Source organism: Scyliorhinus torazame, chromosome 8 (assembly GCF_047496885.1).
Source record: "Scyliorhinus torazame isolate Kashiwa2021f chromosome 8, sScyTor2.1, whole genome shotgun sequence".
Taxonomy (NCBI): domain Eukaryota; kingdom Metazoa; phylum Chordata; class Chondrichthyes; order Carcharhiniformes; family Scyliorhinidae; genus Scyliorhinus; species Scyliorhinus torazame.
In genome coordinates, this window is record NC_092714.1 from 180,025,690 (window position 1) to 180,048,003 (window position 22,314).

General features: G+C 47.2%; 1 protein-coding gene across 6 annotated transcripts in view; it reads left to right on the top strand.

Annotated features, from left to right (window-relative positions):
• Positions 1 to 1,020: 1,020 nt before the first annotated feature.
• Positions 1,021 to 22,314, top strand: part of cstf1 (cleavage stimulation factor, 3' pre-RNA, subunit 1) — a 50,978-nt gene continuing 29,684 nt past the window's right edge. The window contains exons 1-2 of one of the 6 annotated variants that reach the window (XM_072514597.1): positions 1,021 to 1,570; positions 6,701 to 6,900. In XM_072514597.1, coding sequence (XP_072370698.1) covers positions 6,732 to 6,900 — 169 coding nt within the window. In that variant the 5' untranslated portion in view covers positions 1,021 to 1,570; positions 6,701 to 6,731. The remainder of the gene's footprint in view (positions 1,571 to 6,700; positions 6,901 to 22,314) is intronic. The other 5 variants (XM_072514594.1, XM_072514598.1, XM_072514595.1 and 2 more) reach the window with 5 other exon arrangements.

The following is a 22,314-nucleotide window of genomic DNA, read 5'->3' on the forward strand; positions in this document are numbered from 1 at the left end:
CTATGCCCCATATGATTTTGTAGACCTCTATCAGGTCGCCCCTCAACTTCCTTTGTTCCAGTGAGTCCACTAATAGGACTTATCTCCCAACTCCTGGTAGTCACATGGTAGATTTACACTACCACCTGCTGGTCGGAGGTCATTTACATCATTATATAAATGATTGCTTATGCATATCATCACACCCATTGCCAGAATTGAGAACCACAGGACACTGAGTTAAGGTGAATGACAAAAAGCTGCAACATTACGTTTCTTAAGATGTGGAGATGCCGGTGTTGGACTGGGGTGAGCACAGTAAGAAGTCTTACAACACCAGGTTAAAGTCCAACAGGTTTGTTTCGAATCAGTAGCTTTCGGAGCACATCTTCCTCAGGTGAACGAAGAGGTGGGTTCCAAAAACATTTATATAGACAAAGTCAAAGAAGCAAGACGATACTTTGAATGCGAGTCTTTGCAGGTACCTAAGCCTACAGGTCCAAACTTGTAGCCAAGTTCCGTACACATGAGTACAGCCTCAACCGGGACCTTGGATTCATGTCGCATTACATTCACCATCTGGCCTCGGCTTGCGAAATCCCACCAACTGTCCTGGCGTGAGACAATTCACACCTCTTCAACCTGGGATTATTCCTCTCCCCAGTTGCTCTGTCTGGACCTGTAGACTTAATTACCTGGAAAGACTCGCATTCAAAGTACCCTGAGGAAGGAGCTGTGCACCAAAAGTTAGTGATTTGAAACAAACATGTTGGACTTTAACCTGGTGTTGTAAGACTTCTAACTTTTTTTAGGCCGAGATCAGGATTGGGAATACACCCTGAAGTGTGCGGTGGAGGGAGATTCATTCGCGATCGGCACCTAAATGATAGAAGAAAGGGCGGGTGAGTTATTTTGGCGGGGGGGACTAGCTGAGTGGTTCTTGCGGAGATCTAGCCCGAACAGGACGAGTCGAGCAGTCCTTTGTTACCAGGCAACAGGCAGTACGTACTGACGTCACTGAGCTGCTTGCTCGCCCTCTTGCTGCCGTTTGTCTCGGCGAGTGAGAGCCGCCATTACCGAGAGCGGCTCAGCGAGTGAGAGCCGCCATTGCCCAGAGCGGCTCAGCGAGTGAGTGCCGCCATTGCCCAGAGCGGCTCAGCGAGTGAGTGCCGCCATTGCCCAGAGCGGCTCAGCGAGTGAGTGCCGCCATTGCCCAGAGCGGCTCAGCGAGTGAGTGCCGCCATTGCCCAGAGCGGCTCAGCGAGTGAGAGCCGCCATTACCCAGAGCGGCTCAGCGAGTGAGAGCCGCCATTGCCCAGAGCGGCTCAGCGAGTGAGAGCCGCCATTGCCCAGAGCGGCTCAGCGAGTGAGTGCCGCCATTGCCCAGAGCGGCTCAGCGAGTGAGTGCCGCCATTGCCCAGAGCGGCTCAGCGAGTGAGTGCCGCCATTGCCCAGAGCGGCTCAGCGAGTGAGAGCCGCCATTACCCAGAGCGGCTCAGCGAGTTAGTGAGAACCGCCATTACCGGGAGCGGCTCGGCGTGTGAGAGCCGCCAATAATTGGCCAAGCCGTCCGTTCAGTGAGCTAATTTAGGTCGGATTGGCGGTGGGATGTTATCGGTCATAGCAAACGGAAGAATGAGACAGCGGGGTTGAAAGCGGGAAGGCCAGGGTCACCACAATGTTACCACCCCCCCGCCCCCCGACGGGGCGTTGTGTTAGCGTTTCTGTCAAGTGCAATTTGCTGGACAAACCACGACCAGACAAAAGGTGTTGGCCCAGGCTTCTGCCGCAGACATCGGCAGTCTGGGCCGGGAATTCCCAGGCTCGGGGAGCTGGCCCTGAAATATTCCCAGATGCAAGAGGTTGGGAAGGATACTCCTATACATGGATGGGATTTGATTGCACCCAACTGTACTGGTGGTTGATCTGTGGTATGAAATGTGGTTATCTCAGGAAAATAACATACCAACCTCACAAGGAATGGAGACTGCAGTTTGGGAAATGAGGAGAAAACCATTCCCCAATAGCAGAGTTTAGGAGGAAAGAGTGTAAAGTTGTTTCTTCCAGCTGTCGGTGTTTCCAGTTTTGCCCTGACTTACTGCTGCCCATGTTGCGCACTAATTCTTCTGTCTGCAAAGGTTAATGTAAAGTCATGAGGGAGCTAGAACACCATATGGAAGTGACTGATGTTTATTCTGTTGCGGCATACTGTTGCCACACACAGATTGTAGATGTGCAGCCAATGGCTGCCATGAGAACAGTGGTAGGAAGACTCCAGTTCACTCCCACTGAACAGTCCTTGGTGCTGACGTTTTCCTGCCTATCATTTTTAAAAATAAGGTCCAATTTAAAGGCCAATCTACCTATCCTGCACATTTTTGGGGCCGAGAGCCGCACAGACACAGGGAGAATGTGCAAAGTCCACATGGACAGTGACCTGGGGTGGGATTGAACCCGGGTCCCCGGCACCGTGTGAACAATGTTAACCAGTGTGCTCAGTTGGCTAGACCTCTGGTTTGTGATGGAGAGACCAGCACCATAGATTCAATTCCCATATTCATGAACCCCCCCGCCCCTCCTTCTCAACCGTGCCTCTCGCCTGAGGTGTGGTGATCTTCAGGTTAAATCACTACCAGTCAGCTTTCCCCTCAAAGGGGAATGCAGCCTATGATCATATGATAAAAATGTATCTTTTGCTATATGATCCAAGGTTAGAATGGTTTTTGACTGCTATGGTCATCTGGGATTATGACGACTTTACCCTTATTTCTCTATTCAGCACATCAAATGGATAGCCAAACAAGGCATCTAATTAGAAGGCTTTTTTCCTATTCTAAGCATGTAGCAATACTATGATGAGGAACTGAGGAATTTGTTGTCTTTTTATAAATTTAGAGTACCCAATTATTTTTTCCCCATTTAAGGGACAATTTAGCGTGGCCAATTCACCTAACCTGCACATCTTTGGGTTGTGCGGGTGAGACCCACGCAAACATGGAGAGAATGCAAACTCCACATGGACAGTGATCTGGGGTCAGGATTGCACCCGGATCCTCAATGTTGTGAGGCAGCAGTGTTAACCACTGCGCCACCGTGCTGCCTTCTGAGGAATTGGGTTTGAAGGGCAACAGGAGATTTTGCCCATGCTGCTGGTCTCTCTCTTCATCACAAGCCAGAGGTCTAGATTTTGCATTTTAAAACATTCAAAATGGATTCCAGTCTGGCGATTCAAGGAATTTTGCCATGAGTAATTGAACCAAGCGGATGACGAATCATCAAAGATCTGATTTTGAGATAGTTTAAAAAAAATAAATTTGTCCAATTAAGGGGCAATTTAGTGTGTCCAATCCACCTAGCCTGCACATCTTTCGACTGTGGGGGTGAAACCCATGCAGACACAGGGAGAATGTGCAAACTCCACACACGTCGTGACCCGGAGCCAGGTTTGAACCCGGGTCCTCAGCACCATAGGTAGCAGTGCTAACCACTGCGCCACTGTGTCGTTCTGATTTCAAGCTAGTTAATCTCTGAAAGGTCAGTGATGCGTATGATTGCAGTCAGCTTTTGTGCCTCTGTAAGCGAGAGGCTCTGATCACCATCCATTGATATTCTGCAGAAAGTGTGCAAAAATGGGGGCTAAATTTAAAAAACCGATTTGGTTGCACTAATTTTTGCAGATGAATTGCCTGCACATCATCTTGGATCGCAGAGGGATAATGGCAATTTGAGACGGTCTTGTACACCTGTATCCCAGCAAGGAATTTTTTTCAGAAAGGGAGCAGAGAAAATTGGCACGGTCAGAACAGTGGAAAAGTCAGGACTGGGCGATGCACTGACCAAAATGTATCTTTTGCTGTATGATCCACGCTTAGAATATTTTTTGGCTGCTTCCATCATGTTCCTCGTGATTGTGGCCTGCAGCATAAAACTGCCATGGCTTGACACAAATTGGCTGTTTATTCTACAAATAGTGCAGGAAATGGGGACAAATGCTGAGTTTGGAGCTGAGGCATGTTATTGGGCATGTTGGAGAAATCTTTATCCTGGATCTATATACATTTGTATATTTGTTAATGAATCCGAGAGGGACTGGCGGAATCCTGTTCTACTGTAACTTACTTTAGCTGAGAATGTTGCCGTCAAAGACTGATGAAAGCCAAAGATTTATAGTTCGTATTGTTACAAATGAGGAAATCCATCATTCCTGCTGGGTGTTCTTAAAGTTTGGACCCTGGCAACAACAAATATTGGGTACTTTATATTTGCATATAGTGCCAATCCTGAGTCACAATCCTGGAACTCCCAATCTACAAGCACTTCACGGAGAATGCAGTGGTTCAAGAAGATCTTCCCCTACCTTCTCAAGAGCGGCTAGGGATGAGCAATAAATGAAGCCAACATTCCAAGAATTCATTTTTTAAAAGGGTAACAGGCAATATTGAGATTGACACTTGTTGCACCACTCTAACATCAAGCTTTATCCTTCAGCTCTGTCTGATCTGGGATTGTTTGTCATTTGATAACATAGAGGAAAATGTTCTAATCTCGAAGACTAATATCCCTCATCAGAAGAGCAACACACATATAATAATTTTTAAAGAACTTGTCTTGCTACTTGTGTGGCAAAATTCGGCTCCAACTCCATCTACAAGTTTGCTAATAACACAACCGTAGTGGGTCAGATCTCAAACAACGATGAGTCAGAGTACAGGAGGGAGATAGAGAGCCTGGTGGCATGGAGCAACATCATCAATCTCTCCTCAATGTCAGCAAAACTAAGGAGCTGGTCATTGACTTCAGGATGCCAAGAGTTGTACACATCTCTGTCTGCATCAGTGGTGCTGAAGTGGAGATGGTTGACAGCTTAAAATTCCGAGGTCTGCACATCACCAACAATCTGCCCTGGTCCACCCATGTCGACACTACGACCAAGAAAGCACAACAGCGCCTAAACTTCCTCAGGAAACTAAGGAAATTCGGCATGTCCACGTCGACTCTTAGTCAAGATCATAAGAAACTACAGAGCCGTGGACACAGCCCAGTTCATCATGTGAACCTGCCTCCCATTCATTGTCTCGGTCTACACCTCCTGCTGCCTAGGGAAAGCGGACAGCATAATCAAAGACCCCCTCCCACCCAGGTTATTCTCTCTTCCATCGGGCAGAAGATACAAAAGTCTGTGAACACGCACTAACCGATTCAAAAACAGCTTCTTCCCTGCTATTACCAGACTCCTGAATGGCCGTCTTATGAACTGAACTGATCTCTACATGCATCTTCTCTACTGTGTAGCACTACACTCTGTATTCTTTTCCCGATGCCATTGTGCATTTATCCAATGTTTTTCATATGTGGAACGATTTGCCTGGACTGTATACAGAGCAATACTTTTCACTGTACCTCGGTACACATGACAATAAATCTCCCGAGCACAAAGAAAATAATTGAGGTTGTTGGAGGCCAGTCATTGCAACCTGAGACATCACTGCAGACGTTCTTCAGGCAATGTCCTAGGCCCAAACATCCTCGGATACGTCATCAATGATCTTCCATCTTAAGAACAGAAGTGTGAATGTGCAATCATCAATGAACAATGTTCAGTGCCATTCACTGCTGCTCAGATGTTGAATCTGTCTGTGTCCATACGCAGCAAGACTTGGACAACATTCAGACTTGGGCTGATAAGTGACAAGTAGTATCTGTGCCACAAGTGCCAGCAATGACTGTCTCCAACAACAGAGAATCTAGCCATCTAAACTCACTGATGATAACCATCACTGAATCCAAAGCAGCCAGCTTGTTCAGGACTGCATCCGCCACTTTTTGGAATTTTGAAAAAGAAATGGAAAATAGTTGAAATTTATTGCGAGGTGCCATGGACACAGGAATAAATAAATGTCACATCAAAAAAAGTAGGAAAATAATCTCTTTAAATAAAATGGAATGGCACTGGAAAGATAATAATGAGACCAGAATCTGCGACTGTTCATTCAAATGTTTGATCATTTTCCACTACCTGTTCATTTGCAACTTAAAATATCAAAAAAGAAAGCATTTTTTGGAAGTTGAGCACAAAGAAAGTACATGTATTCAAAAATCTGGCCACAGTAGTGGGAGCTGCTTGCTGCCTGACAGTGCCAGGGACCTGGGTTTGATTCCGACCTTGGGTGACTGGAGTTTGCATGTTCTTCCTGTGTCTGTGGATTTCCTTTGGGTGCTCCGGTTTCCTCCCACAGTCCAAAGATGTGCAGGTTAGGTGAAATAGCTATGATAAATTGCCCCTTAGCGTCCAACGGTTAGGTGGAGTTATGGGAGTGCAGGTATGTGAGCCTAGGTCGGGGGCTGGTGCAGACCCATTGGGTCGAATGAGCTGCACAGTAGGGTTTCTATGATTCTATGAACTGTATTTCATTGAATAATAGGCTTGCATTATAATTCAAAAATTCATTGCCAGTGAGTTGAGGGATTTTTCAGAACATCAGATTCTAGATCTTTTTGAAGGTTTGCTGTCACCTGAACTCGTCTGAAGTAGCAGTGGGGGGGTGCAATGAGGAACCTTAGTTAGAATTCCCAAGTTTGACTACAGAGTGACCAATGTTTAAGATCAGAAGGAGAATATAATTAATTGTAAGACATGGAAGTACATTTTGTTTTGATGAACACAGCATGTTTGATTATATTGTCTGCTGTGAAACAATAGATGTATATTGTAATCCTTCAGGATAATTACAAGGAAGAGAATCGCTTGAAAAATGTTTCGACCTAAAGTTACTCTGAAAGACCGACAGCACCTTTACAGACTCATTATTGGCCAGCTGCTGTACGATGGATACATGAACATTGCATCAAACCTGATCAATGAGATCAAACCACCATCGGTTTGCTCTCCCTCTGAGCAACTATTGCATCTTGCCAAGATTGGTAAGTACCTTGTATTAATAACTTTCTTGTAACTGAATTTAAAATATTTTGCCATCTTTCTTGTTGGCTGCTCACTGGACTATGATCACATTGCATCTAGATGACTTGCTCAGATAACTAGCCTTCACTTTTAAACTGAATGTCATTAGTAACAGAGGGCACTTTGGTTCAGCCTGATCCTATCTTTGCTTAATATCAGCGCATGTACTTTCAAGTGGTCAGTTTTATATTTGAATGATGACAGTTTCATTTATCTTCAGCTGCATGCCAATGATCATGAGCTTGTTGATTTTGGAAAAGAGTAAAAGATTTTGGAAAAGAGTAAAAACAACAGGGTTGTGGTGATGGGAGACTTCAACTTCCCCAATATTGACTGGGACTCACTTAGTGCCAGGGGCTTAGACGGGGCGGAGTTTGTAAGGAACATCCAGGAGGGCTTCTTAAAACAATATGTAAACAGTCCAACTAGGGAAGGGGCGGTACTGGACCTGGTATTGGGGAATGAGCCCGGCCAGGTGGTAGATGTTTCAGTAGGGGAGCATTTTGGTAACAGTGACCACAATTCAGTAAGTTTTAAAGTACTGGTGGACAAGGATAAGAGTGGTCTGAGGATGAATGTGCTAAATTGGGGGAAGGCTAATTATAACAATATTAGGCGAGAACTGAAGAACATAGATTGGGGGCGGATGTTTGAGGGCAAATCAACATCTGACATGTGGGAGGCTTTCAAGTGTCAGTTGAAAGGAATACAGGACAGGCATGTTCCTGTGAGGAAGAAAGATAAATACGGCAATTTTCGGGAACCTTGGATGACGAGTGATATTGTAGGCCTCGTCAAAAAGAAAAAGGAGGCATTTGTCAGGGCTAAAAGGCTGGGAACAGATGAAGCCTGTGTGGCATTTAAGGAAAGTAGGAAGGAACTTAAGAAAGGAGTCAGGAGGGCTAGAAGGGGTCATGAAAAGTCATTGGCAAATAGGGTTAAGGAAAATCCCAAGGCTTTTTACACGTACATAAAAAGCAAGAGGGTAGCCAGGGAAAGGGTTGGCCCACTGAAGGATAGGCAAGGGAATCTATGTGCGGAGCCAGAGGAAATGGGCGAGGTACTAAATGAATACTTTGCATCAGTATTCACCAAAGAGAAGGAATTGGTAGATGTTGAGTCTGGAGAAGGGGGTGTAGATAGCCTGGGTCACATTGTGATCCAAAAAGACGAGGTGTTGGGTGTCTTAAAAAATATTAAGGTAGATAAGTCCCCAGGGCCTGATGGGATCTACCCCAGAATACTGAAGGAGGCTGGAGAGGAAATTGCTGAGGCCTTGACAGAAATCTTTGGATCCTCGCTGTCTTCAGGGGATGTCCCGGAGGACTGGAGAATAGCCAATGTTGTTCCTCTGTTTAAGAAGGGTAGCAAGGATAATCCCGGGAACTACAGGCCGGTGAGCCTTACTTCAGTGGTAGGGAAATTACTGGAGAGAATTCTTCGAGACAGGATCTACTCCCATTTGGAAGCAAATGGACGTATTAGTGAGAGGCAGCACGGTTTTGTGAAGGGGAGGTCGTGTCTCACTAACTTGATAGAGTTTTTCGAGGAGGTCACTAAGATGATTGATGCAGGTAGGGCAGTAGATGTTGTCTATATGGACTTCAGTAAGGCCTTTGACAAGGTCCCTCATGGTAGACTAGTACAAAAGGTGAAGTCACACGGGATCAGGGGTGAACTGGCAAGGTGGATACAGAACTGGCTAGGCCATAGAAGGCAGAGGGTAGCAATGGAGGGATGCTTTTCTAATTGGAGGGCTGTGACCAGTGGTGTTCCACAGGGATCAGTGTTGGGACCTTTGCTGTTTGTAGTATATATAAATGATTTGGAGGAAAATGTAACTGGTCTGATTAGTAAGTTTGCAGACGACACAAAGGTTGGTGGAATTGCGGATAGCGATGAGGACTGTCTGAGGATACAGCAGGATTTAGATTGTCTGGAGACTTGGGCGGAGAGATGGCAGATGGAGTTTAATCCGGACAAATGTGAGGTAATGCATTTTGGAAGGGCTAATGCAGGTAGGGAATATACAGTGAATGGTAGAACCCTCAAGAGTATTGAAAGTCAAAGAGATCTAGGAGTACAGGTCCACAGGTCATTGAAAGGGGCAACACAGGTGGAGAAGGTAGTCAAGAAGGCATACGGCATGCTTGCCTTCATTGGCCGGGGCATTGAGTATAAGAATTGGCAAGTCATGTTGCAGCTGTATAGAACCTTAGTTAGGCCACACTTGTAGTATAGTGTTCAATTCTGGTCGCCACACTACCAGAAGGATGTGGAGGCTTTAGAGAGGGTGCAGAAGAGATTTACCAGAATGTTGCCTGGTATGGAGGGCATAAGCTATGAGGAGCGATTGAATAAACTCGGTTTGTTCTCACTGGAACGAAGGAGGTTGAGGGGCGACCTGATAGAGGTATACAAAATTATGAGGGGCATAGACAGAGTGGATAGTCAGAGGCTTTTCCCCAGGGTAGAGGGGTCAATTACTAGGGGGCATAGGTTTAAGGTGAGAGGGGCAAGGTTTAGAGTAGATGTACGAGGCAAGTTTTTTACGCAGAGGGTAGTGGGTGCCTGGAACTCGCTACCGGAGGAGGTAGTGGAAGCAGGGACGATAGGGACATTTAAGGGGCATCTTGACAAATATATGAATAGGATGGGAATAGAAGGATACGGACCCAGGAAGTGTAGAAGATTGTAGTTTAGTCGGGCAGTATGGTCGGCACGGGCTTGGAGGGCCGAAGGGCCTGTTCCTGTGCTGTACATTTCTTTGTTCTTTGTTTAGTTATTTGATGTGCTTGTTGTGTTTCAGAGCTTGTTTTATTAGATATATTTTGAAATAAGCAAACCCTCGCTATATATTCAACTTTGCAGTGTATTGTTTTTTAATCATTCTTGGGATATGGGCATCTCTGGTAAGGATCGTACTTATTGCCCATTCCTAGGTACCCCTCTTGAGACTGCATTTTCAGAAATGTCCTAGAACATAAGAACTAGGAACAGGAGTAGGCCATCTGGCCCCTCGAGCCTGCTCCGCCATTTAATGAGATCATGGCTGATCTTTGTGGACCCAGCTCCACTCTCCGGCCCGTACGCCATATCCCCGAATCCCTTTATTCTTTAGAAAGGCATCTATCTTTTTCTTAAAAACGTTTAAAGAAGGAGCCTCAACTGCTTCACTGGGCAAGGAATTCCAGAGATTCACAACCCTTTGGGTGAAGAAGTTCCTCCTACACTCCGTCCTAAATCTACCTCCCCTTATTTTGAGGCTATGCCCCCTAGTTCTGCTTTCCCCGACCAGTGGAAACAACCTGCCCGCATCTATCCTATCTATTCCCTTCATAATTTTATACGTCTCAATAAGATTCCCCCGCATCCTTCTAAACTCCGGCAACGAGTACAGTCCCAGTCTAGTCAACCTCTCGTCATAATCTAATCCCCTCAACTCTGGGATCAACCTCGTGAATCTCCTCTGCACTCCCTCCAGTGCCAATATGTCCTTTCTCAGGTAAGGAGACCAAAACTGAACACAATACTCCAGATGTGGCCTCACCAACACCCTATACAATTGCAGCATAACCTCACTAGTCTTGAACTCCATCCCTCTAGCAATGAAAGACAAAACTCGATTAGCCTTCTTAATCACCTGTTGCACCTGCACACCAACCTTTTGCGACTCGTGCACCAGCACACCCAGGTACCTCTGCACAGCAGCATGTTTTAACATCTTACCGTTTAAATAATAATCCATTCTGCTGTTATTCCTCCCAAAATGGATAGCCTCACACTTGGCAACATTGAATTCCATCTGCCAGACCCTAGCCCATTCACCTAACCTATCTAAATCCTTCTGCAGACTTCCGGTATCCTCTGCCCTTTTTGCTTTACCACTCATCTTCGTGTCATCTGCAAACTTTGACACATTGCACTTGGTCCCCAACTCCAAATCGTCTATGTAAATTGTGAACAACTGCGGGCCCAACACTGATCCTTGAGGGACCCCACTAGTTACAGGTTGCCAACCAGAGAAACACCCATTTATCCCCACTCTCTGCTTTCTGTTAGTTAACCAATCCTCTACCCATGCTACCACTTTACCTTCAATGCCATGCATCTTTAGTTTATGCAGCAACCTTTTGTGTGGCACCTTGTCAAAAGCTTTCTGGAAATCCAGATATACCACATCCATTGGCTCCCCGTTATCTACTGCACTGGTAAAGTCCTCAAAAAATTCTACCAAATTAGTCAGACACGACCTACCCTTTGTGAACCCATGCCCAATGGGACAATTTCCCTCCAGGTGCCCCGCTATTTCCTCCTTAATGATAGATTCCAGCATTTTTCCTACAACCGAAGTTAAGCTTACTGGCCTATAATTACCCGCTTTCTGCCGACCTCCTTTTTTAAACAGTGGTGTCACGTTTGCTACTTTCCAATCCTCTGGGACCACCCCAGAGTCTAGTGAATTTTAATAAATTATCACTAGTGCGTTTACAATTTCCCTAGCCATCTCTTTTAACACTCTGGGATGCATCCCATCAGGGCCAGGAGACTTGTCTACCTTTAGCCCCATTAGCTTGCCCAATACTGCCTCCTTCGTGATTACAATCATCTCAAGGTCCTCACCTGTCCTATCCTTATTTCCATCAGTCACTGGCATGTTATTTGTGTCCTCCACTGAAGACTGACCCAAAAAACCTGTTCAGCTCCTCAGCCATTTCCCCGTCTCCTATTATTAAATCTCCCTTCTCATCTTCCAAAGGACCAGTATTTACCTTAGCCACTCTTTTTTGTCTTCTATATTTGTAGAAGCTTTTACTATCTGCTTTTATGTTCTGAGCCAGTTTACTTTCATAGTCTACCTTACTCTTCTTTATGGCTTTTTTAGTAGCTTTCTGTTGTCCCCTAAAGACTTCCCAGTCCTCTAGTCTCCCACTACTTTTTGCCACTTTGTATGTTTTTTCCTTCAATTTGATACTCTCCCTCACCTCCTTAGATATCCACGGTCGATTTTTCCCCTTTCTACGGTCTTTCCTTTTTGTCGGTATGAACCTTTTCTGAACACTCGCTCGGAAGGTTCTCCACTGTTCCTCAACTGCTTCACCGTGAAGTCTTTGCTCCCAGTCTACCTAGTTCTTCTCTCATCCCATTGTAATCGCCTTTGTTTAAGCACAAAACACTAGTGTTTGATTTTACCTTGTCATCCTCCAACTGTATTTTAAATTCCACCATATTGTGGTCGCTCCTTCCAAGAGGATCCCGAACTATGAGATCATTAATCAATCCTGCCTCATTACACAGGACCAGATCTAGGACCGCTTGTTCCCTTGTAGGTTCCATTACATACTGTTCCAGGAAATTATCCCGGGCACATTCTATAAACTCCTCCTCAAGGCTGCCTTTACCAACCTGGTTAAACCAATCGATTTGCAGATTAAAATCTCCCATGATAACCGCTGTACCATTTCTACATGCATCCGTTATTTCTTTGCTTATTGCCTGCCCTACCATCCTGTTACTATTTAGTGGCCTATAGATTACTCCTATCAGTGACCTTTTTGCCTTACTATTCCTGATTTCCACCCAAATTGATTCAACCTTGTCCTCCATAGCACCAATATCATCCCTTACTATTTCCCGGATGCCATCCTTAAACAACAAAGCTACACCACCGCCCTTACCGTCCATTCTATCCTTTCGTATAATCTGATACCCTTGGATATTTAACTCCCAGTCGTGACCATCTTTTAACCATGTTTCAGTAATGGCCACTAAATCATAGTCATTCACGATGATTTGCGCCATCAACTCATTTACCTTATTTCGTATACTACGAGCATTCAGGTAAAGTACACTTATGCTGTTTTTTATGTCTTTGTTATGAATCCTAACACCTTGATCAGTAACTTTTCACAATTTATTTTTCCTCTTACCCTTTCTCCTAATTTTCCTTGTCTTTGAACCCATGTCTCTACATAACCTGTCACGTAACCTGCTGCCTTGATCTCCATTAACCATTATACTGTCCATAGCTTTACACTTCCCTTCCCCCCCCCAACTTGCTAGTTTAAAGTCCTTGTGACCAACCTATTTATCCTATTCGCTAGAACACTGGTCCCAGAATGGTTCAGGTGAAGACCGTCCCAACGGTACAGGTCCCTCCTGCCCCAGTACTGATGCCAATGCCCCATGAAATGGAATCCCTCTTTCCCGCACCACTCCTTTAGCCACGTGTTAACTTCTCTAATTTTCTCAACCCTATGCCAATTGGCACGTGGCTCGGGTAGTAATCCAGAGATTATAACCCTGGAGGACCTGCTCTTTAATTTAGTCCCTAGTGTTTGATAATCCCCAAACAGGTCCTCTTTCCTAGTCTTACCTATGTTGTTAGTCCCAACGTGGACCACAACAACTGGATCCTCCCCCTCCCTCTCCAAAATCCTTTCAAGCCGATCAGAGATGTCCCTCACCCTGGCACCGGGCAGGCAACATACCGTGCGGGACTCTCGATCTGGCTTACAAAGGATGCCATCAATCCCCCTAATTATAGAATCCCCTACAACTACCACTTGTCTTTTTGCTCCCCCCTCTTGAATGGCTTCCTGTACCACGGTGCAGTGGTCAGTCAACGCATCCTCCCTACAGCCCTCTTCCTCATCAACACAGGGAGCAAGTACCTCATACCTGTTGGACAAGGTCAAGGGCTGAGGCTCCTCAACTCCTAAACTCAGGATCCCCCTACCTGCCTCCCTTGCAGTCACACCACTCTGTCCCTGACCACTGTCCGAATTAACAGAACCTATTCTACCGGGTGTGACTGCCTCCTGAAACAAAGCGTCCAGGTAATGTTCCCCCTCCCTGATGTGCCGCAGTGTGTGCAGCTCGGTCTCCAGCTCATCAATTCTGAGCCGAAGTTCCTCGAGCAGCCAACACTTGCTGCAGATGTGGTCACTGACGATCTCAATGGGATCCACCAGTTCCATCATCATGCAGCAACAGCACATCACCTGTCCAGCCATATTCAACTAGTTAATTAATTTAAATATTAAAAAAAAAAAATCTTTATAGAACCTCAAGGATAAACCCGAACACCAACAAAAACACAGCCCTCTCTCGCCACTCACCCGAACTCAGTCACTTACCTAAACTCAGATGCACTCTGTTCCAATCAGCACTCAGTCACTCACCTAAACTCAGATGCACTCTGTTCTAACCAGCACTCCGTGTCTAAAGGCACTCCTGCCACACCTTTTGTGCACTCACCTCTCCCAGCACTCCCGGCTCTCTCCTCCGGCGCTGTTTTCGCTGTCCCTGCTCTCTCTGCTCCCGCGCTGTTTTCGCTGTCCCGGCTCTCTCCTCCCGCGCTTTTTAAATCTCCCGGCTCTCTCCTCCGGCGCTGTTTTCGCTGTCCCGGCTCTCTCCTCCCGCGCTTTTTAAATCTCCCGGCTCTCTCCTCCGGCGCTGTTTTCGCTGTCCCGGCTCTCTCTGCTCCCGCGCTGTTTTCGCTGTCCCGGCTCTCTCCTCCCGCGCTTTTTAAATCTCCTGGCTCTCCTCCGGCGCTGTTTTCGCTGTCCCGGCTCTCTCTGCTCCCGCGCTGTTTTCGCTGTCCCGGCTCTCTCCTCCCGCGCTTTTTAAATCTCCCGGCTCTCTCTGCTCCCGCGCTGTTTTCGCTGTCCCGGCTCTCTCTGCTCCCGCGCTGTTTTCGCTGTCCCGGCACTCTCCTCACGCGCTTTTTAAATCTCCCGGCTCTCTCCTCCGGCGCTGTTTTCGCTGTCCCGGCTCTCTCTGCTCCCGCGCAGTTTTCGCTGTCCTTCAACCTATCTCTTTGACATTGTGTGATGATTGTAGAAATTTCATAAAATATATATATATATATATATATATTTTATGCATCTTGTGAAGTAACAGTGAAACGCCGAGTTTATTATGTGTATGTATCTGCTGCAGTAACATTTTGGAAATCCTTGTTTAATAGACAGGCAGACACTGGGTACAGAAGGCATTGTAAAAATAAGATCATCCTTATTTCAAACCTTGCTTATGCGTAACAGGACAAGCTTAATGGATTTTTGTTACGATTTCTGGGAAGTAGATAATTGGGGACGATCTTACGGGAGAAAACAATCCCATTCTGGGCAGGATTAGAGGGGTCTTGTAGCGCAGGTACAACCCCGCTTTCTAACCGCACTTTTTTTCAGGCCTCAGCGGGGAACACTGCCATTTCCTGCACTGAGACGCTCCGCTCTTGACAACCCCCCCCCACCCCCGAGCGGCCCCAACGCCCAAGTCACCTGTTTTGGGGGGGGGGGGCGTCTTTGAGCCCCCTGCACCCATCTCCTATGAGCAGGGCACCTCCTGGCCTGATTCCCTTTCCACCTCCGGGTGAACCCCTCATCTGACCCCCACAAGTTGAACTTGACCTTCTCCAAACGCAGGAATTCTGCCAGGTCATTCACCTAATACCCCCGCCTTCGATGGCCCCAAGTCCCGCCAGCACAAGTTCCGTCTCCGGGCCATCGGGTAGGCAAAAGCCATAATAATAATAATAATAGCTTATTGTCACAAGTAGGCTTCAATGAAGTTACTGTGAAAAGCCCCTAGTCGCCACATTCTGGCGCCTGTTCGGGGAGGCCGGTATCTCCCGGATCTTCCGACACACCAAATATCACCACCTCTGGACTCGGAGCCACCCCCACACCCAGAATCTCAGACATGACATCCGAGGACCCCTGCCAGAATTCCCTCCGCTTTGGACACGGCCAGAACATGTGGGTGTGATTCAGGGGCCCCTTGTGCACACATATCCTCCACCACCCCTGCAAAGAACCAGCTTATTCTTGTAACCGTCATGTGGGTCCTATGCAATACCCTAACACGACGAGGACGCGTTCACCCTCTGCAGGACCTCCTTCCATGTCCCGGCCCACACTCTCGCACACAACTCCTCCTCCCATTTCACTTAATCTTCTCCACCAGAGCGCCTCTCCATCAACTCACTGAAGATATCTGACACCCTCCACTCTCCAATATCGTCCTCTGACAACAGCTTGTCCTGCAATACCAGAGGCAGCTGCCCGTGAAGGACAGCAATTTTTCTCACACAATCTCCCACCTGCAGGTACCTGAAACCATTCCCTTTTGGCAACTCGTATGTTTCCTCTTCCTCCAACCCTGCAAACCTGCCCCCTATAAACAAGTCCCTAAAGTGCTCTATCCCCACCTGCCACCACTCCCGGATCCTCGCATCCAGCCCTGCCGACGCAAACCTATGATTATTACAAATCCATGCCTGCCCACAACGTTATGCCCTCTAATGCAAAATGTTTCCTGCACTGATTCCACACCCGCAACACCAAAACCACCACTCAGCTCATGAAGTACTGGACCGGCGAGAATGGAAGGGCACCAACAACAGCGCCCTGAAACTCAACTCCCTACACGACGCCGCCTCCATTCACCCAAACCCCCAACCCACACCGACACCTCCTCCACCGCCCATTTCCTCACCATTGTGATATTTGCCACCCAGTAATAATTAATCAAACTTGGCAATGCCAGCCCATACCCCACCCCCTCCAAAAACATCCTCCTCACTTGCGGGGTCTTCCCCTGCCCACACAAACCCCAAAGTTATTCCATTCACCTTCCTAAAAAAAAACGTAGGAACAAATATAAGAGGTTCTGGAACCTGGGCAGCATCGTCATTTTAAATGTTGGCACATGCCTAGCCAGTGACGGCGACAACACATCCCACCTCTTGAAATCCCATCCACCAGCTGCGTCAAGTTCAATTTATGTGACTGCGCCTAACTCCACGCTACCTGGAATCCTGGATACTGAAAACTCGCCCCCACCATCCAAAACAGCAACTCCCTTAACCTCCTCTCCTGCCCCTTAGTATTAATCGGGAATACCTCACTCTTCCCCATGTTCAATGTATACCCGAAAACCAGCCGAATTCCCTCATGATATCCATGAATCTTTCAAAACTGTCCACTGGGTCCGAAATATATAGCAGCAGATTGTCCGCATACAGCGAGACTCTATGCTTAGCACCTCCCTCGCTCAATCCCTTTCCAACCTCTCTATGTCTTAAGTGCGATTGCCAGAGTCTCTATCGCCAAGGCGGAAAGCAATGGAGAGAGCGGGCACCCCTGTCTCGTCCCCTGATGTAGCCCACAGTGCCCCAAACTCGTCCTGTTTGTCTGGATGCTCGCCATTGGTGCCCTGTGCAGCAGCTGAACCCAATCCACGAATACCTGGCCAAACCCAAACCGACCCAGCACCTCCAACAACAGCCCACTCCACCCGATCAAATGCCTTCTCTGCATCTATTGCCACTACAACTTCTACGTCCTGCCCCTCCGAAGGCATCATAATAACACTAAGCGGCCTACATACATTCACTGCCCCTTCACAAACCCTACCTGGTCCTCCCGATCACCTCCGGCATGCAATCTTCTATTCGCAACGCTAACATCTTCGCCAACATTAAGCAACGATATTGGGCGATCCTCGCCAACATTAAGCAACGATATCCGTGTCCTTATCCTTCTTCAAATACGGGGAAATAGATGCCTGAGACAATGGGGGGGGAGGAATGTCCCCACTCCACACCTCACATCATTGTCCATCCTCACTAGCAGTGGCCTGAGCTCTGCACCAAATTTCTTGTAAAACTCCCACTGGGATCACGACTGGCCCTGGGCCCTTCCCTGCTTGCATCCCACCCACGCTGTACATCACCTCCCTCAGCCCGATTGGGGCCCCCAATTCCTGCACTTTCTCCTCCACCCGAGGGTACTCCAGCCCAACCAGGAATTGTCTCATCCCTTCCTCGGGCGAGGCTCCAACTCATACAGTCTATTTAGATTTGGCTTTCTCTCTCGCACTCAAAGAAGGTGGCAGTTAGGATGTTAAAGTGTTTCACTTTACTGTTGAGCATTGTTTAACTGGTAAATGTAAACTATTTATTTTATGATAATGTTAGTTTAATACTGTGTTAATAATAAAGTTTGTTTTAATATACCATATCCCTTTTAAAAAAAAAAAAAAAAAAAAAAATTTTATTAAGCTTTTTTGCAATTTTTATAATAATAACAATAACAGCGACATAAACATGGCACCTTAAACATTTCCACCCCCATCACAATCTTCACACCACCCAACAATAAAACAACAGTCTGGCCCTCCGATTCCATAAGTTCTTGGTAGATGTCTGATACCCCCCCCCCCCCCTCCCACCCATGTCCTGGAGACTACTATCCTGTATCCCCCCGTGGCGGCAGCAGCGGGAAGGCCGGAACATGCCTTCTAAAAAAAGTCTCGTACCTGCAGATACCTAAACCCATTCCCTGCTGGCAATTCAAATTTATCCTCCCAAGGCTTTCAAGCTGGGGAAGTTCCCGTCTATAAATAGATCCCCCATCCTCCTAATTCCTGCCCGCTGCCATCTCCGGAACCCACCATCCAGCCTACCCGGTACTAACCGATGGTTATTATAAATTGGGGTCCAAACCAATGCACCCTCCACTCTCTCCTTCATTGCCCTAATTCTCCGAGCCGCCACCACCACTGGACGAGTGGAGTATCAGGCCGGCGAGAATGGGAGTGGTGCCATTATCTGTGCTCCCAGACTTGTGTCTTTACATGACGCCACCTCCATTTGCTCCCACACCGACCCCTCCCCCACTACCCACTTCCTGATCATGGCTATATTTGCCGCCCAGTAGTAATTACAAATGTTCGGCAGTGATCCCACCTCTACTCTTTACTCTCCCTATCTCCCTGGCCGCTTCCCTTTTTCTGAGCTGGTGCGCTAACATTCTGCTTGCCTTTTCCCCATACTCCTAGATCGTCCCGCTTGCCTTCCTTAGCTATTCCACCGCCTTCCCTGAAGTCAACAGCCCAAATTCCACCTGTAACCTCCGCCACTCCTTCAGTAACCCCGCGTCCGGGGCTTCCGCGTATCTCCTGTCCACCTGCAGCATCTCCCCAACTAGCCTATCCCTCTCAGCTCGTTACTCCTTTTCTCTGTGAGCCCGTATCGAGATTAATTCCCCTGTGAACACTGCCTTTAAAGTTTCCCAAACTGTTGCTGCAGAGACCTCCTCGTATCATTTGTTTCCAGGTAGTTCTGGATGGACTTGTTCACACGCCCACAAACCGCTTTGTCTACTAACAACCCCACATCCAGCCTCCATAGCGGGTGTTGTCGTCTCTCCAAACTAACCCGTAGATCCGCCCAATGTGGGGCATGATCTGATACTGCGATTGCCGAGTACTCAGTATATTTGCTCAGAACAAAAAAGTAGATGCGAGAGTATACCTTGTGAAGATGGCAGGAAATCGAAAACTCCCTCGCTCTTGGCCGTCCAAACCTCCACAGGTCTACTCTCCCCACCTGTTCCATAAACCCCTTCAATTCCTTTGGCGCGGCTGGCACCCTCCCTGTCCTGGATTTTGACTGGTCCAATTCCGGATCAGTGATTATGTTAAAATCTCCCCCCATGATCAAGTTATGTGACTGCAAGTCTAGGATCTTACCTAACACCCGCCTCATAAATTCCACGTCGTCCCAGTTCGGAGCATATACGTTCATGAGTACCACCCGAACCCCCCCCCCCCCCCCCCCCCCAGCTTCCCACTCACCATTATGTACCTGTGTCGTCGTCTCTTTCCCCCCCCCCCCTGCCGCAACCCTCTTGACCGGTCCAATTAGCCTTCTAACGTTCCATATAATCAGCCTGGCTGAGGAACTGGGACCCCCCCCTCCCTCCCTGCCACCACCGCCAACTAGCCATCACCCTTTTTAGGCCAGCCTCCAGCTCGCATCCCCGGCCTCCTCGAGTCTGCCGTCCTCGACCTCCCATTTTTCCCCTAGTAACAGTTCCTCCCCTGTCAGCAAAGCAGCCCCCCCCCCCTTCCTGGTAACAGCACCAGAAACCCAACCCCCATATCAAGCTCAAGTTCATCACCTGCTCGCCCCCTACTGTGCTTCCGTGAGCCAGCTGTCCGAGCTGACCTGATAGCTCCCGCCCATGGCACCAAACTGAATGTCGCCCCATTGTTCTCTCTTTTCGCCCCCCCCACTTGGACATACATATTCAAAACATCACATTCCCCAGTAAACAAACAGAAGAATAACCAGTGGAAAAACAACCACAGACCACCCCCACCCCCCCCCCCGAAACAGTCCCAAATTGCACATAACACACACAAAACGTTGCTGCATGAGATAATGATGCATGGCATTAAGGGTAAAGTAGTAGCATGGATAGGTGATTGGTTAATTAATAGAAAGCAAAGAGGTGGGGATTAATAGGTGTTTCTCTGGTTGGCAATCAGTAGCTAGTGGTGTCCCTTGGGGATCAATGTTGGGCCCACAATTGTTCACAATTTACATAGATGATTTGGAGTTGGGGACCAAGTGCAATGTGTCCAAGTTTGCAGACGACACTAAGATGAGTGGTAAAGCAAAAAGTTCAGAGGATACTGGAAATCTGCAGAGGGATTTGGATAGGTTGAGTGAATTGGCTAGGGTCTGGCAGATGGGATACAATGTTGACAAATGTGACGTTATCCATTTTGGTAGGAATAACAGCAAAAGGGATTATTATTTAAATGATAAAATATTAAAACATGCTGCTGTGCAGAGAGACCTGGGTGTGCTAGTGCATGAGTCGCAAAACGTTGGTTTACAGGTGCAACAGGTTAATCCCAGAGCTAAAGGGGTTGGATTACGAGGAGAGGTTGAGTAGACTGGGACTGTACTCGTTGGAATTTAGAAGGATGCAGGGGAATCTTATAGAAACATATAAAATTATGAAGGGAATAGATAGGATAGATGCGGGCAGGTTATTTCCACTGGCGGGTGAAAGCAGAACTAGGGGGCATAGCCTCAAAATAAGGGGAAGTAGATTTAGGACTGAGCTTAGGAGGAACTTCTTCACCCAAAGGGTTGTGAATCTATGGAATTCCTTGCCCAGCGAAGCAGTTGGAGTAAGGTTTCAAGGTCGCAGGAGTGTACCGGCAGGCAGGAAGGTGGTTTGAAGTGTGTCTACTTCACCGCCAGGAGCATCCGGAATAAGGTGGGTGAACTTGCAGCATAGGTTGGTACCTGGGGACTTCAATGTTGTGGCCATTTCGGAGACATAGATAGAGCAGGGACAGAAATGGTTGTTGCAGGTTCCGGGGTTTAGATGTTTCAGTAAGCTCAGAGAGGGTGGTAAAAGAGGGTGAGGTGTGGCATTGTTAGTCAAGGACAGTATTACGGTGGCAGAAAGGATGTTTGATGAGGACTCGTCTACTGAGGTAGTATGGGCTGAGGTTAGAAACCGGAAAGGTGAGGTCACCCTGTTGGGAGTTTTCTAAAGGCCTCCTAAAAGTTCCAGAGATGTAGAGGAAAGGATTGCAGAAGATGATTCTGGATAGGAGCGAAAGTAACAGAGTAGTTGTTATGGGGGACTTTAACTTTCCAAATATTGACTGGAAACGCTATAGTTCGAGTACTTGAGATGGGTCAGTTTTTGTCCAATGTGTGCAGGAGGGTTTCCTGACACAGTATGTAGATAGGCCAACAAGAGGCGAGGCCACATTGAATTTGGTACTGGGTAATGAACCAGGCCAGGTGTTTGATTTGGAAGTAGGTGAGCACTTTAGTGATAGTGACCACAATTCGGTTATGTTTACTTTAGCGATAGAAAGGGATAGGTATATACAGCAGGGCAAGAATTATAGCTGGGGGAAAGGCAATTATGATTCGATTAGGCAAGACTTAGGATGCATAGGATGGGGAAGGAAGCTGCAGGGGATGGTCACAATTGAAATGTGGAGCTCGTTCAAGGAACAGCTACTGCGTGACCTCAATAAGTATGTACCTGTCAGGTAGGGAGGAAGTGGTCGAGCGAGGGAACTGTGATTTACTGAAGTAGTTGAATCACTTGTCAAGAGGAAGAAGGAGGCTTATGTAAAGATGAGCCATGAAGGTTCAGTTAGGGCGCTTGAGAGTTACAAGTGAGCCAGGAAGGACCTAAAGAGAGAGCTAAGAAAAGCCAGGAGAGGACATGAGAAGTCCTTGGCAGGTAGGATCAAGGAAAACCCTGAAGCTTTCTATAGGTATGTCAGGAATAAAAGAATGACTAGGGTAAGAGTTGGGCCAGTCGAGGACAGTAGTGGGAAGTTGTGCGTCGAGTCCGAGGAGATAGGAGAGGTGTTAAATGAATATTTTTCATCAGTATTCACATAGGAAAAAGACAATGTTGTCGAGGAGAATACTGAGATACAGGCTGCTAGACTAGACGGGATTGAGGTTCATAAGGAGGAGGTGTTAGCAATTCTGGAAAGGGTGAAAATAGATAAGTCCCCAGGGCCGGATG